The 13143-nt window shown below is 39.1% G+C and overlaps 3 protein-coding genes across 5 annotated transcripts; 1 reads left to right on the top strand and 2 right to left on the bottom strand.

Annotated features, from left to right (window-relative positions):
- Positions 1–1096: 1096 nt before the first annotated feature.
- On the bottom strand, positions 1097–6628 carry si:dkey-220f10.4 (tubby protein). Its single transcript, XM_039787785.1, has 12 exons — positions 6392–6628; positions 4958–5117; positions 4587–4817; positions 4155–4280; positions 3888–4043; positions 3638–3798; positions 3391–3552; positions 3144–3256; positions 2168–2282; positions 1971–2069; positions 1704–1875; positions 1097–1604 (listed from the first exon to the last, which is right to left on the bottom strand). The coding sequence occupies exons 1-12, from the start codon at positions 6431–6433 to the stop codon at positions 1471–1473; spliced, it is 1671 nt and encodes a 556-aa protein (XP_039643719.1). The 5' UTR covers positions 6434–6628; the 3' UTR covers positions 1097–1470.
- A 939-nt stretch (positions 6629–7567) lies between these two features.
- ccdc189 (coiled-coil domain containing 189) lies at positions 7568–9907 on the top strand. 3 transcript variants are annotated; one of them, XM_039787791.1, is made up of 10 exons: positions 7568–7833; positions 7952–8037; positions 8127–8161; positions 8286–8351; positions 8453–8616; positions 8718–8788; positions 8912–9028; positions 9170–9248; positions 9390–9479; positions 9561–9907. In XM_039787791.1, the coding sequence occupies exons 2-10, from the start codon at positions 8020–8022 to the stop codon at positions 9713–9715; spliced, it is 795 nt and encodes a 264-aa protein (XP_039643725.1). In that variant the 5' UTR covers positions 7568–7833; positions 7952–8019; the 3' UTR covers positions 9716–9907. The 3 variants fall into 3 exon arrangements, with proteins under 3 accessions (XP_039643725.1, XP_039643726.1, XP_039643727.1); XM_039787792.1 differs by having other exon boundaries at positions 8291–8351; XM_039787793.1 differs by lacking the exons at positions 7568–7833; positions 8127–8161 and having other exon boundaries at positions 8020–8037.
- Positions 9770–13135, bottom strand: phkg2 (phosphorylase kinase, gamma 2 (testis)). The gene is made up of 10 exons (XM_039787790.1): positions 12924–13135; positions 12521–12632; positions 12254–12429; positions 12102–12156; positions 11918–11983; positions 11677–11840; positions 11465–11555; positions 11210–11363; positions 10911–11036; positions 9770–10767 (listed from the first exon to the last, which is right to left on the bottom strand). The coding sequence occupies exons 2-10, from the start codon at positions 12613–12615 to the stop codon at positions 10522–10524; spliced, it is 1173 nt and encodes a 390-aa protein (XP_039643724.1). The 5' UTR covers positions 12616–12632; positions 12924–13135; the 3' UTR covers positions 9770–10521.
- Positions 13136–13143: the final 8 nt, after the last annotated feature.

Raw genomic sequence — 13143 nt, forward strand, 5'->3', positions numbered from 1 at the left:
GTTTCTTTGTCAAGTGGAGCAACCTGAAATTGAAATATAAGAATTATTGTGCAGCTTACAAGAGTGTTGTGCAATGTGTAGAGCAGAGACAGGAGATCAGCTGAATGTTGGTTGTGTGTTGTGGTGATCCTATATAAGATACGAGCTGCCTTCCTCTGACGATTTTGTTGATTTAGTGTTAGTAACGTACACACTAGTAGACTGTCTCTTAGTGTAAGTTCATACACAGTGCATGAAGTCATTTGCAATCGATCAAGAGGATGCAAGAAGTTTGACCATGTGTGCCAGTTCAAGCTATTTCAGTCTAATTAGGACAAAACATGATTTAATTGAATGCATTATACAAGACTGTTAGTTTGTGGTCCAAGGGGGGATGGTTTGGTTAGCGTGTCAACGTCATCACTTGTCACACTTGTTGCTAAAGGTTAAAAGTTAAGAAGGCAATACTCTCAAGGCTACGTTTTATATATATATATATATATATATATATATATATATAAAAATACAAATTGTTTCAGAGCATTTGAACAGGAAACGAGTAAACAGCATGTGACCACGCAGACAGTCAAGTCCATGCGCTAACAGAGGTCTCATTTGGGTTTTTGCTATCCAAAATATCTGTCTAAACACTTTACTTCACCACAGAGCATAAAGGAGGCCTATTTTTATTTGTTGAAACCTAAATGACTTTCTGTCCCCCTCATGTGAAGCAGTGTAAACTTGTGTTGAAAACTCAAGATCTGCAATGAAGCTGCTGTGAGATGGGAATAATTTCAAGTCTATATTGTGCAAGAGCAGAAACCCTGATGGCTCCATCAGCAACTTGTCGCAGTTCCGCCACATCTGATATGAGCACTTTTTGGGGGTTTTAAGTACTTTGATAAGAATGTTTCCTTCTTTGCGATAAAAATGATAGCAAAGATGTAACTTTTGACTCCAAATAACATGCAATCTGACTAATGAAGATCTGAGGGTGCGATTGCGGCAGCATAAAGTTGTTGTCACGGTTTTTGAGAAAAGCAATCTGCTGATCAGAATAATAAAATTAACCAGACAATTTCTGTTTAAAATCAACAAAAACATTCATAGACATGCAAACCTTGTATCATTATCATTTAATATTTCCTTAGTATTCTTTACACAGTTGTCCTCAATATTTTAATTGCACGAGTCCTTTACACAGCTGGCAAATGTATAAAGAAAGATTGTTAAATGAACATAATTGACTTATTCCACTTCAATATAAAATCTGCTGTAAAATAATACTGGACCTATAAAACAAGTCTCCTCTAAAGTCTAAAAGTCTGTGGCATGTTATTCCATATTTAGTGTATACAAAGTGTTACAATGCACCAGGATACAAAACATGAAAAATGACTGTGCAAAATTATCAGTATAGTTTTAACTTAAACTGTAAGTTTCTATCTATATCAGGGATCCAGTTGAGTACATGAGGCACACCAGCATGAGTCACTCACATGCCAGTTTACCATCAAAGGACGACAGGGTGATGGCAAAGGCCTGCAGGGCACACACGGGGAAACTGTAATCCATGGAGAAGACATCCTCCGCTACACGGCCAAACTGCATCACAATGTAATCATCTTCAGGAAGAGAAGTGAAGATGACGGGGAAGTTAGGAATAAAGACAAGGCAGCCATTTTCCTTGTGGTTGATGATAGAAGAGGATAGTCACATCTTACCGTTGTCCGGGTGGATGATCTGGAAGTTCTTGACCGAGGCCTGGGTGACCCGGCCGTGGAAGTTAAGCACATATGACTGAGTCTGCTCGTTCCAGCTCGGGGATTTATTCACCAGTGTGACCAGGTTTTCTGTGTTGCTATTCACATGGCGGACCAGTAGAGTCTCAAGTTCCTAAAATAAGATTACATTTTAGTTCCTTGGACATTTCCTCACACATAATCTGCATCATCACAGCTTTTAAAAAGGAATATTTTTTTAAAACATACATTTTTTGGATGAACGGGCACTCTTTCATCGGTCTCCAACATGCCAGGGATGATCACAGTCATTTTCCTGGGACCCCTAAATCCTAAAACATTTGTCTCCTGGAACATGGTAACAATAACACGTAACAGGTTTTATCTCTTCATAAGCGTTAAGTGGGATGTAAGAATGTATATACAGTAATTAGGTTTGGACTCACGTAGCAAATTGCTGCCAGCTCTTGCCGCACTGATTCACACTCTTTGACAAAGGGCTTCTTCTCTGGGTTTTCACCTCCATCGTAGACTGTGAACTTTGTACCCAGAACATTGGACCTGAAACAAATGAGTATGACCAGATAAATGGTCAGAAATCATCTATCAACTTTACCTAAATTAAGACAAACAACCATGGAAGTGTATTCACTTGCTTGAAAAAATATTGCTTCCACAAATCAAGGAGGAATTCCCAAAATGCGCTAAAAAATGCATCAATCCATCAAGATATCCTTTTTCATTGCAGATATTTTGACACCTCATAGCAGGAAAATCACAGGTGTAGATAATAATAATGATGGCTCCATTCCATTTCAGGTATTTTAGAGCCAGGCACTTAGGGCTTACTGAGACACTCAACTGGAACCGAGCCATCAGTGGTGTTATTAGACTTAATGGTGTTTTAAGCCCCCAACGTCGAATTCAAGGCACCTAACCCTAACCCTAACCAAATAGTATAGAAGTAACAAGAGGCAAAACTCAATAGAACGTTGAGATGGTGGAACGTTCTAAAGAGTGCAGCTCCACCATCTTGGACTGAACGCAACACAACGTTCTATTGAGTTTTGCCTCTTGTTACTTCTATACTCTTTGCCCCAACCGTTGCCTAAGCCAAGTGCCTTCCAGGCAGTGTTGCCTGGAAGACGACGTTGGGGGCTTAAAACACCAAACACCTGTTATTAGTTACACCAGCATTTTCCCTGCTATATCAAGTCATAAGGTCTTCCATAAATAAGTGCTTCAGGTCCTGGTTTGAATAACACTTGCTTAGCATGATCACAAAATAGATTTTTAAATGTAATCTAAAGGGGTTTGGAAAGTGTTTCATGAACCAAAACATTTTGAGAATTCACCCTAAAGAAGCGACGAAAATTATTTGGCTTAGATTTTTTACACAAGGTAGAAATAAATGAGTTGTACCTTAGTTTTCCTATGTAGCAGTTTGTATCTCTGGACAGATTTGTCGGGTCAGTGGAGATGAGATAGTTGGATGTTTTGCACTTTTTCCTTTTTCTGCCTGCCATTAGAAACACCTTGGAGATGGCACAATGAAAAACACTTTCTTTTAAGAATACAAATATGACAGCTCAAGAAAACAGGATCATGACATCAGAACTAAAAATCCATGTGCACAATGTTTAGATTCAACTTGTGCAGAAGTGCCGACCCTTTTGCCATCCTCCTTCTCCATGTGGAGGTAGTAAGTTGGGTACATGCCCTTCTCCATGCCTCTCCTGTCCCTGGTGACCCTACACTGGATCGTCACATCTCTGGGGGCTGGACGCAAAGCAAACTTTTCAAGATCCTCCACTGAAATTGGAGATGTTGCCTGAAATAAGAAAGATGATCAAAATAAGTGTATACTGCCACATTTTTGACAATACACTTAACAGTTTTTACTTATTAGGTCTCACTCTTTCATTTGATTCACTGCCTGAGGATGAATCCTCCCTGTAGTTGGAGTTAAGGGAAGCGAGACTCGGTGGAGTTTTCTCTGCTTTCTTTGTCTTTTTTTCCTTTTTCTCCTTTTCCTGGATTTCTCCCTCTTTGTTCTTGTCACTTATTTGGCACCTGGCTGCGGAGATGACACACACAAATGTATTCTTTACAGGAGCTTTAAATTATTGTCCATCATAAAATGCACAGGGCCAGATAATCGCTCACTTGTGTTGAGTTTTTTCTTCATAGGCGTCTGAGGGACAGGCCTCTGGGACATATCTTCCTCTTCATTGTCACTTTCATCACATTTATTCTTCTTTGGACTTTCCATCTCCACCGCTAACTCTGTCTCTTGAGTTGAAGCCTCCTGCAAGTGTTTCTCTGCAAAAGAGGAGACACTTAAATGCTGTAAAAGCTGTGACTTTAAACACAAGATACATAGAAGAGTATGCAGAGAGCACTGACATGTTAATGATAAATGGAACTTGTTACTTTTACGCTCTTGTTTGGTTGTCTTGTTTGTCTTCTGTGGGTCTTCAGATTCTTTCACTTTGTCTTTTTTAGTTTTTTTCTCCTTTTTCTCCTTCTCTTTCTCCTTTTCATTGTTCTGTTCCATATCTGATAGAAAGCAAAGCAGCGAGTTGCTGATGATGATCATTTATAAAAGCAAAGTGTTTCTTTACATGTGCATTTACAAGGGCCCAATGTGTGTGTACTTTAACTTGCTCTGTGACACATACTACAGTATTTTAATCCTCGAAATTGAGCAAAAATTTGCATATGCACGCACACACACACACACACACACACACACACACACACACACACACACACACACACACACACACACACACACACACACACACGTAAATAAAGACAAAGACATAACATTCGAACAAAATATTCTGCTTTGCATATTCTTACCTTTGGCTTTTTCTTTTTTCACTTCATTCTTCTTTGTCTTTTTTCCTTCCATCTGAACATTATTCTCCACTTCACACTTCACCTCAGACTCTTTGTCAATCTCCAAGTTCATTTTCTTGGGAGTAACAGGATTCTCTAAAGACATCTCATCTAACATCATTCTTGCTGTCATGTCACATTCACCTAATGTGATCTCATCCAATGGGTTATCATGGGCATGTTCAACTTGATCTCCAGGAAAAAAATAAAAAATAAAAGTGTATTTAATATCATTTAAGAGACTGAACACAATTGCACCATACATTGGAATTAGATTTTCTATTATAAAATAAATAAATAGTGCATATAATAATAAAGATTCTAAAACTAACCACTCAAGGAAGTGTTGCTCAGGGATTGGCTGATCAACAGAGGTGTTTCATCAGAGCGGGCAGCTTTGTGCTTTCGGTTCTTTTGGCGAGCATCTCGATTGGCTACCACCATTTGGGAATCAGCCCTTTTCTTTTGCTGCTTTTTCATCAAAAGGGTTCGCTGTGAGAAAAGTGTGGTATTAGACTTTATTCAAACTGTCAACTCAATGTTCATATGTGGGGCTATAACTACAGAGAAATTAGCGCTTTTTATCTTTGTATATACAGTGATGTCTTCCTGTGCAATTTTCTCACTTTCAGAACTTTTTTTTATTCATACTTGTTTACAGTACATATTGTTGGTTAGCTGTTAAGTACAGGAGTGTAGGTAGGGCATTTCATTATATTTCAAGGTACTACTGCTTTTTTTTTTTTAACACATATGATGATAACTAAAGTCAACAAACCATAAGCTAAACATCATGGGTATTATAAGGTTTGTGTTTCCCTGAAGTCTAATTTTAACGTAAGGATGCTGGCCATATTATCTGCCCAGAGAATTCACCAGTGTTTTTGTTGCTGCTATTTGCGTCCCTTCTGATGCAAATTAAAAAAATGCACTAGGAATGCACTACTGTTTTTTTGTTTGTCTTGTGTAGCATAAAGGGTCCACAACTGCATTTCGTTGTGTAATTCTTTTGTTGTACAATGACAATAAATAAACCTTGAGCTATGTTCCTGGGTCAGAATTATAACATTGTATTCTATTATTTCACCAAGAAAGGAACCAGGTAAGGGTTTGAACAATTTTGAGATAATTCAGATAATTACCTATAATATAACTTATATTGGTTAAAATAAAAAATTAAAAAATTAAATGCAGGTGCCCATGCATCATTGTTACTGTTTACTACTATTTTAGTAGTAGGCCTACTATTAGGCCTACTAATTGGTTATTATAAGCACTGATTATCTGCTGTTCTCTCTGTTATAATGTATTTATGTAGTACTCTACTGGATATAAGCCAGTAGCTCACATACTGTGCCATATAAACAAACGTGTTGCTTAAAGTTGAGCAGTAGCTTCAAACAGCAGGTACGTAGTTGTGACACAGGTAGCCATGACCTCATGAGACTCAAGAAAGCTTTATTTATTTATTTTCAAAGCTCTGCCTCAGTTTTAACCACTTGTCAGCTAATGAAACAAGGATTAAATTATATTCTTTGCTCCACTGTCAGCATTGACTATGATAAGTATATTTATCCTACACATATGTTTTTGACAAAGGATGACATCTACAACTCTAATTAGTAACATCCCTTTTAAGGCATTTGAAGTGCATTGCATTTCTTGTAGCTAGCTAGCTAGCTACCAGTTTAAATGTAACCAAAACATATCTGGGCTATTTCATGTGTAAATTACATCAAGTACTTAAATAATTCTCGTTTCTTTACCTGGTTGTCCAGCTTCTGTTGTCGTATGTCTGGGTCCTCCATGTCTGACTAAAAGTCTCACTGCTAATTACAATCAGTAGATAATTAAGGAAAACAACAGATGAAATCCAACATCAAAGTTCAATGAGAGAAATGGTTCCAAAATAAAAGAGCAATTAAATATGGACGCGTGTGTCTGATTGTGGCACCCTGCTCCATCTGACAGTCTGTCCACCTGCCTGTAGCAGAAGGCAAAGTGGATTAAAAGGGGATAATGTTCTTAAACTGCACTGCACAGCTCAGTCAGTATGGGCAAGAAGTCTCGGGGGCAAAGCAGGCTGTCCATGACAGCTTTATAGAGATGCTAAGGCCTAATGTTACAGCTGAAACGTGAGACAAGAGAAACAGTAAGGTGGTGATGACCTGCTCCTGTTGTCACTCCATTTAGGCTAGTACTACAAGCAGTCTGCATCACTTACCCAGGCGTAAACAGGCAACAACGGAAGCCGCAGCAGTCACCACAAATTGCCCTAAGCTTCCGATTCTCACCCTAACGTGCCTTACTTTACTCAACCGTTACACAGAATACCACCTAGAGGGCATTTAAAAAACACCTAAAACATCACAGAAAACATAAACAAAACAGACGTCGGTTAGCGGGACACGCAGCCAGGTTTATCTCGTTGCCATGGATACGGCTGCCATGCAGCAGGATGGAAAGCCTTGGAGTTAAAAAAAACAATAACAAATCCGTGTCTTTAATCAGAAAATAACATTGTTCATGTCCTTATTATTAGTTCATCCGTCTATTATTACGTCTGATAGCGTTGGTAGCTACTAGTTTCATCCCGTTTTAGTACACTGATGCAATTGCTTGTTAGGCCTACCTATTATTAGCGATTAGTAGTGGGCTATCTGTTGTATCTAGCTATGTTTTTAGGTGTATTCTGAATTTTGTGACGCACTACAAATAAGTTTACTTTTTTTCTTTTATGTTATTCTATCATATAGTCTTATTCTCTGTCTAGTTTCAGTATTTGTTCCTGTGTATTAGGTCTTTTAACAGAGTTACCAGATCAATAGAATAAAATATGAGTGATGCTGAGTTACCATGAATAGTAGACATTTACAATAATCTTTTTTAAAACTATAAGCTATTTATATTTGTATTGGTTATTAATTATTTGTTATATATAAAACATGTTAGGCCTGTTTTATCAGGGTGTCGTCCGTGGTTCTTCAGTAGCCTACATGATTCTGTACAAAGCGCTAAACAACTATTATTTAGATTCCTTGCCTAAAACCATGGAACTTCCATAGACAGTTCATAAGAAGGGAACTTCGGAAAGTTCCTGAACCGGAAAAAGAAAAAAAAAAGGATGTGGTTGCTAGGATACAACGACGTAACCAAAACAGGAAATTATCCAGCTTCATTGAAGCCTGTTTCAATGGTTGTAGTCAATGTAAGGTTTCGCTAAATTGATTACTTTGATAAGCCTTTTTTTTTAACTACAAAATAAATTTTTGTAGTTGTATGTTATTTTATGACTGGATCAAATCAATCGCACTTGTGTTTTTCAGCTGTCAACTTCTGCGGTTTGCTCAATTTTTAATTCGGCTAAAGAAACGAATAGCTAGGCTACGAAAGAATGAATACGAAAACAAAGGTAGGCTCTGCAAGTTTGATCCTAGCTAGTTAAATGTTGGGCTCATTTTATTTTTGCCCTTCGTTTAATTCATAAGTTTTGTTCTGCAGGTACCACAGGCCCTGAAAGCTAAAGTGATGCTATGGTGAGAGCTGTGTCTAGAATCAAGATGATGTTCATTTTGATTGGTTGCTGCTTTCTTCAGGCTACGCCTTGCAGGACTAAATGTCATGTCTTTAACCCAGTTTCTATTCCCTGGATGTTTTCAGGACAGATGTAAGCTACCATGACATGGAAGAGATCGACAAAATGCATTCCATTCCTGATCTGGAAAGGTTTCTGCCCCCATTTATGACCAGAAACTCGTCTATTTAAACACAATCACATGCACAGCACTGACATAGTTGTCTGTCACACTTCTTCTTTTCTGTAACAGTGCTTTATGCAGTGCGTTTAAAGTCGACCTACTTGAACCAAAAAGAGGAGTTCTGCTGGAGTTGTATGTCCAGGCGGTGCTTTTTTGCAGGGAGTGCAACTTCATAAAGGAACAAACTTCTGTTCTCTTGTCTATCATCAAGTCCATCCATGAGGCTAACATAGGTACATTATATTATTATCACTTATTATATTAAATCAAAGTACAAGCTACCTCTGCAGCTAACACTGGTAATTGGGATGTGTTTGAAACTCATTTCTTGCAGAAACTCCACTCGACAACATAGAACAGTGTTTCAAATACTGCAAGGATCTACTTCTCTGTCACTCAGTCAGGGTCTGTAAAACAATCAAATCAAAGTCTTTTTTTACTCAGAATATCATTTTAAAACCCATAATTCTTCATTCTTCATGAATGCAATGTTTCATCCTGACGGTTCTTTGTGTTTGCCCACTACAGCGCCCTCCCTTTAGTATCAACCTCTTCAGCTCTGAGGAGGTGAACTGTATCTTAAAGTACATCCATAACAGCTATGTGAGACACTACAAACTCTACAAATATATTTTCACCCCACAGGTAAGAATCTGAAATTTAGTTTCAAGCAAAATCTACTATCATTCATTTTTATAAGACTGGGTTTTAGTAAAAATAATAATATATATATACATATCTGGAGAGAATAATAAGTATTCTACGTATATTTTTTTTTTTTCACAGGTAAAACTTGATTTGTCTTTGACTTACTCTGGGATCTCAGACCAGGATGAACCTACCATGGAGGATTCTTCTGCTCCAGGTAATAATTACAGGGTATCGGCACTTTTAGTAGCACAAAAGTTCAGTTTTTTGTGTTACGTTGAGTACAGAATCTTTTTTGATATTTTAGAGCACAATGGACCAGATTTATTAATACTTTTAAATACTTTTCTTGCACCAGATTTTGAAAATGAGATTAAAAAAGAAACAAAAGCAGCACCAAAGACAGACAGCAAGGCATCCATCGAAGAGCCGCAGGGAGCCTCACTCGGTAGGATCACAAAAGGACTGTGCCAAAATAAATCAAATGCACAAACGTTGTATTGTAACTGCTTCATTTTCTCACTTTCAGGTTCAAAATCAGAACTGAAGGCACTGATCGAGAAAGAGGTCAGAGAGCAGATGACGCTTGTGTCTGGACAATTAGATCAGCGAATGAAAGACATCGCAGATCAGCACAACAGTGCACAAGATTCCCCACAGCCCAACCACAAGGCCAAAAAATAATGGATGAGAAATGTTGGTTTCCAATGAGCACTCACAAAATACGACAATTCAAGCTCAATGTTATACAGTTTTATTGTCAATGAAACCTTTTTTCTTCATATACAGTACATTTATATCTGCATTTGTACAATTACTGCAAGGAGGCACTTTCAGGAAAAGTGCTACATATTAAACTAAAGAATGAACTGAGAAGGAAATGGTGTTGGTTAGTTTTTATAGGAAATACACTCACAAAATAGTCTTCACAGTTAGTTTGAGTGGGTTTCCTATTGAGTAACGCCTGCATGCTAACAGCTACAGGACGGTCCAAATACCGTACTTGAATGTTTCACATATTTTCTGGTACTGATTTGTAACACTGGCATATCTGTAAATGTGAACCTTGTTACATTATGTGTATATAATTATCTATTTAATAATTAATAAGAGTGCTTTCATGTCCACTTCAGCCACACAGTGCTTCAAAACGCATCCTCTCCTCAGTTATAACTGATGATCAACAGGAAAAATCCTAAATACACATAATGTGCTTATATGTGATGTGTTATATTGTGCAATGTGCCCTCTAATGCAGAGTGGCAATGCAAACATGATGCCCTGACAAGAGTTTCAAACAGCCACAAACTTGGATCAAAAGGGCAGATAAGATGTGCATGCTTATCTTCAACTTGCAGAACCACGGTGCGCATTAAACGTCTCGGTCCCCTGAATTTCTCATCTTAAAATTAAACAAGGCAAACACTGACATGACAGCACATGCAAATGTTTAAATAAAAATCAACGTGGTTATGTATGAGGTTGACCTTTTATGTTTCAAAGTCCTCCAGGCCCAGCAGCATGACCTTAGCTGTGTTCTGAAAGAGAGCGGCTCGGTTCTGCTGCTCCCCTTTCTTCACCCAGTGCCCGTAGATGCGAAAGGCGCAGCCATCGATGAGTTTGCGAATACCGCGAAGGGAGTAAGGATCTCTGGCCAGCACCTCCCGAGTCAGCGGCCGAGCCCTGCGGTAACGGCTGTACATCCTGATACAGGCCAGCACAGTGACTATCAGCACCTGAGGAGGCAAGAAAGGAAAGCAGGTCAGAATGGAGAGGGTATTTGCTTCCTCACATACTGCTGCAGAGCCATTCTTTTTTCAAGGCTTAACATTTTAAATTAACTGCCAGAAGAAGAAAAAAAACAAACGCTATGAATCACCCTAAATGTCTTCCTGGGACTAAAGAGTCGCACGTCCTCCTTCTGATACTGTCTGAAGAAGGGGTGTGCCAAAGCTTGCTCAGCAGTGAGACGAACAGCTGGGTCCACCACCAGCAGCCTGGAAATCTGAGCAGCACAAGCAAAAATGATTGAAAGTCAGGACTAGTGTGATAATGTAGATGCTGCTGTCTAACAATCAGAAAACAACAATAACAGGGAGCAATAAAAGGATGATATTATGAACATTATTAACATTTTATTATTCAAATTCAAACACAGTTGACAGAATATCACCTTACCAGATCTTTCACAGTGTCAGACCTGTCGTCCCACTCTGGTGAGCTGAACTGATAGCGACCCTCCATGATCATCCTCAGCATCAGCATCTGCTTGCGATGCCAGAACGGCGGTGAGCCGGCCAGTAAGGTGAAAAGGATCACGCCACACGCCCAGCTGTGCAACACATTTATCAAAACAGGTAGGCATAAAATTCAAGACAATACCTGGGATTATTTTACTTCACATAAATGTTATTGACAAAAGGAAAGACTTACAGATCGACCTCTTGGCCATAGCCTGTGTGCATTTCATCCATGGAACATTTCAGTATTTCAGGTGCCAAATAACCAGGTGTCCCACAAAGCTCTAATTAGAATAAAAGCGAAAACAGATAATTTGACCTCTGTCTACGTTTATACAAATTATTTACAAATCTAAATGGCTCGTTAACATTGCTTTTCAGTCATTCACTTTATACTACAGTTACCTCTAAGCTTCTCTCCAGGTTGTAGCTGCACTGAGAAACCAAAGTCGGACAGTTTGATGTGGCCCTGATTATCCAGGAGAATGTTCTCAGGTTTTAAGTCCCGGTGGACGATGTTTAGGGAGTGGAGGTACTGCACGGCCTCCAGCAGAGCTCGCATCATGCTCCTGTAGAGCAATGTTTTTTACAAAATGCATTGATTTTAAATCACCACTTTTAAAAAAGTAATGATGGCGGAGCTTACCTGGTTTCTTTCTCACTCAAAGTCACTTTTTCTGTGAGGTAGTCAAAAAGCTCTCCTCGCCTCATGCTGTAAATGAAAACATGAGATTGGTACCATCCTACAATGATTTCACGATTATTTGTTCACATATTAGGGGGGGAATTGTAAAGAGTATTGCATTTGAGCCGTTTGTCGTAATACTCACAGGTCAAACACCAAAAATATGAAGGTTGTGGACTCATAGGAATCAATGAGAGTGACTAAAGGGAATCAACAGAAAGGTGTCAACACTTTTTAATCTCCAAGAATAGAACATTTAAGTGTCTTCTATTTCAAAAGAGCAGAATTCCAACGTACTGATGGAGGAGTGTCCTTTCACCATGTTGAGGACCTGGATCTCCTTCAGCGTAGAGGTTTTCACCTCCTCCAGCTGCTGGGCTGTCATCTTCTCCGCTGTGATCTCAATAATCTTCACTGCCAGCTCCTGACCCCTGTGTCTGTGCACACACCTGCGCACCACACTGCTCACACCCCTGAGATGCCATTGATACAGAACACAGCATGGCTTTTTATCATCTCAATAGAAAACTGAGACCACATTTAAGCTAATTTTGCTGGACTCACCTGCCAATCACCTCTTTAGGGTCGTATTTCTGGTAAAACTCCTTGGCCCCCACCCATTCTGGTAATTCATCTCCAACAACGATGTCTTTGGTCATGGTTACAGCATATGAATCTATATTAACAACAAACTATTAGTCACATGTCTCACTTTATAACAGTGCTGCATGGTCTGTCTAATAACAGGAACTACTGAGCTAACGCCTGACAAGGAAGTGTTTTGTTTTGCTTCAGTTTAATTATAGTTAGCAGGATACTTTAGGAATTTGCTTGCTACATACACATCTCTCTCCTCTGCTGTTATTTGGAAATGTGGATTTGATCCATCACCACAGTTAGCTTGCTGTGTCTTTGATTTGGCTTTGCTATTGCAGCAGGTTCACTGACCGTACAGGAAGCTACTCACCATATGCAGTCTAACGAGGGTTAGAACAAGAGGTAGCGGGAGACGGCGTCAGCTCGAGGAATCTATCGTGAAGCCATAACTGTGTGCGATTCAGCGGCGACAGTATCAAAGTTAACTATAATGTTAACAGCCGTTAGCTAGCACCTGAACACTGTTTACATTACAGCTACTACACAAACAGATTGTAGCCTGTGGCAGTACTGCCCCCATGAGGCCGGAG

Source organism: Perca fluviatilis, chromosome 21, assembly GCF_010015445.1.
Source record: "Perca fluviatilis chromosome 21, GENO_Pfluv_1.0, whole genome shotgun sequence".
NCBI lineage: Eukaryota > Metazoa > Chordata > Actinopteri > Perciformes > Percidae > Perca > Perca fluviatilis.

Excerpts from the sequence above, each read along its gene's own strand:
- ccdc189 (XM_039787791.1), top strand. Across the intron at positions 8,789-8,911 it reads TTCTCTGTCACTCAGTCAGG|CGCCCTCCCTTTAGTATCAA; the intron begins GTCTGTAAAACA and ends TGCCCACTACAG. Across the intron at positions 9,029-9,169 it reads AATATATTTTCACCCCACAG|GTAAAACTTGATTTGTCTTT; the intron begins GTAAGAATCTGA and ends TTTTTTTCACAG.
- phkg2 (XM_039787790.1), bottom strand. The coding sequence starts at position 12,615 with ATGACCAAAGACATCGTTGTTGGAGATGAATTACCAGAATGGGTGGGG. Across the intron at positions 11,556-11,676 it reads ACCTGGAGAGAAGCTTAGAG|AGCTTTGTGGGACACCTGGT; the intron begins GTAACTGTAGTA and ends TATTCTAATTAG. Across the intron at positions 11,364-11,464 it reads TATGGCCAAGAGGTCGATCT|CTGGGCGTGTGGCGTGATCC; the intron begins GTAAGTCTTTCC and ends TGTGTTGCACAG.
- si:dkey-220f10.4 (XM_039787785.1), bottom strand. The coding sequence starts at position 6,433 with ATGGAGGACCCAGACATACGACAACAGAAGCTGGACAACCAG. Across the intron at positions 4,281-4,586 it reads GAAAAAAGAAAAAGCCAAAG|ATATGGAACAGAACAATGAA; the intron begins GTAAGAATATGC and ends GCTTTCTATCAG. Across the intron at positions 2,283-3,143 it reads TGCTACATAGGAAAACTAAG|GTCCAATGTTCTGGGTACAA; the intron begins GTACAACTCATT and ends CATTTGTTTCAG.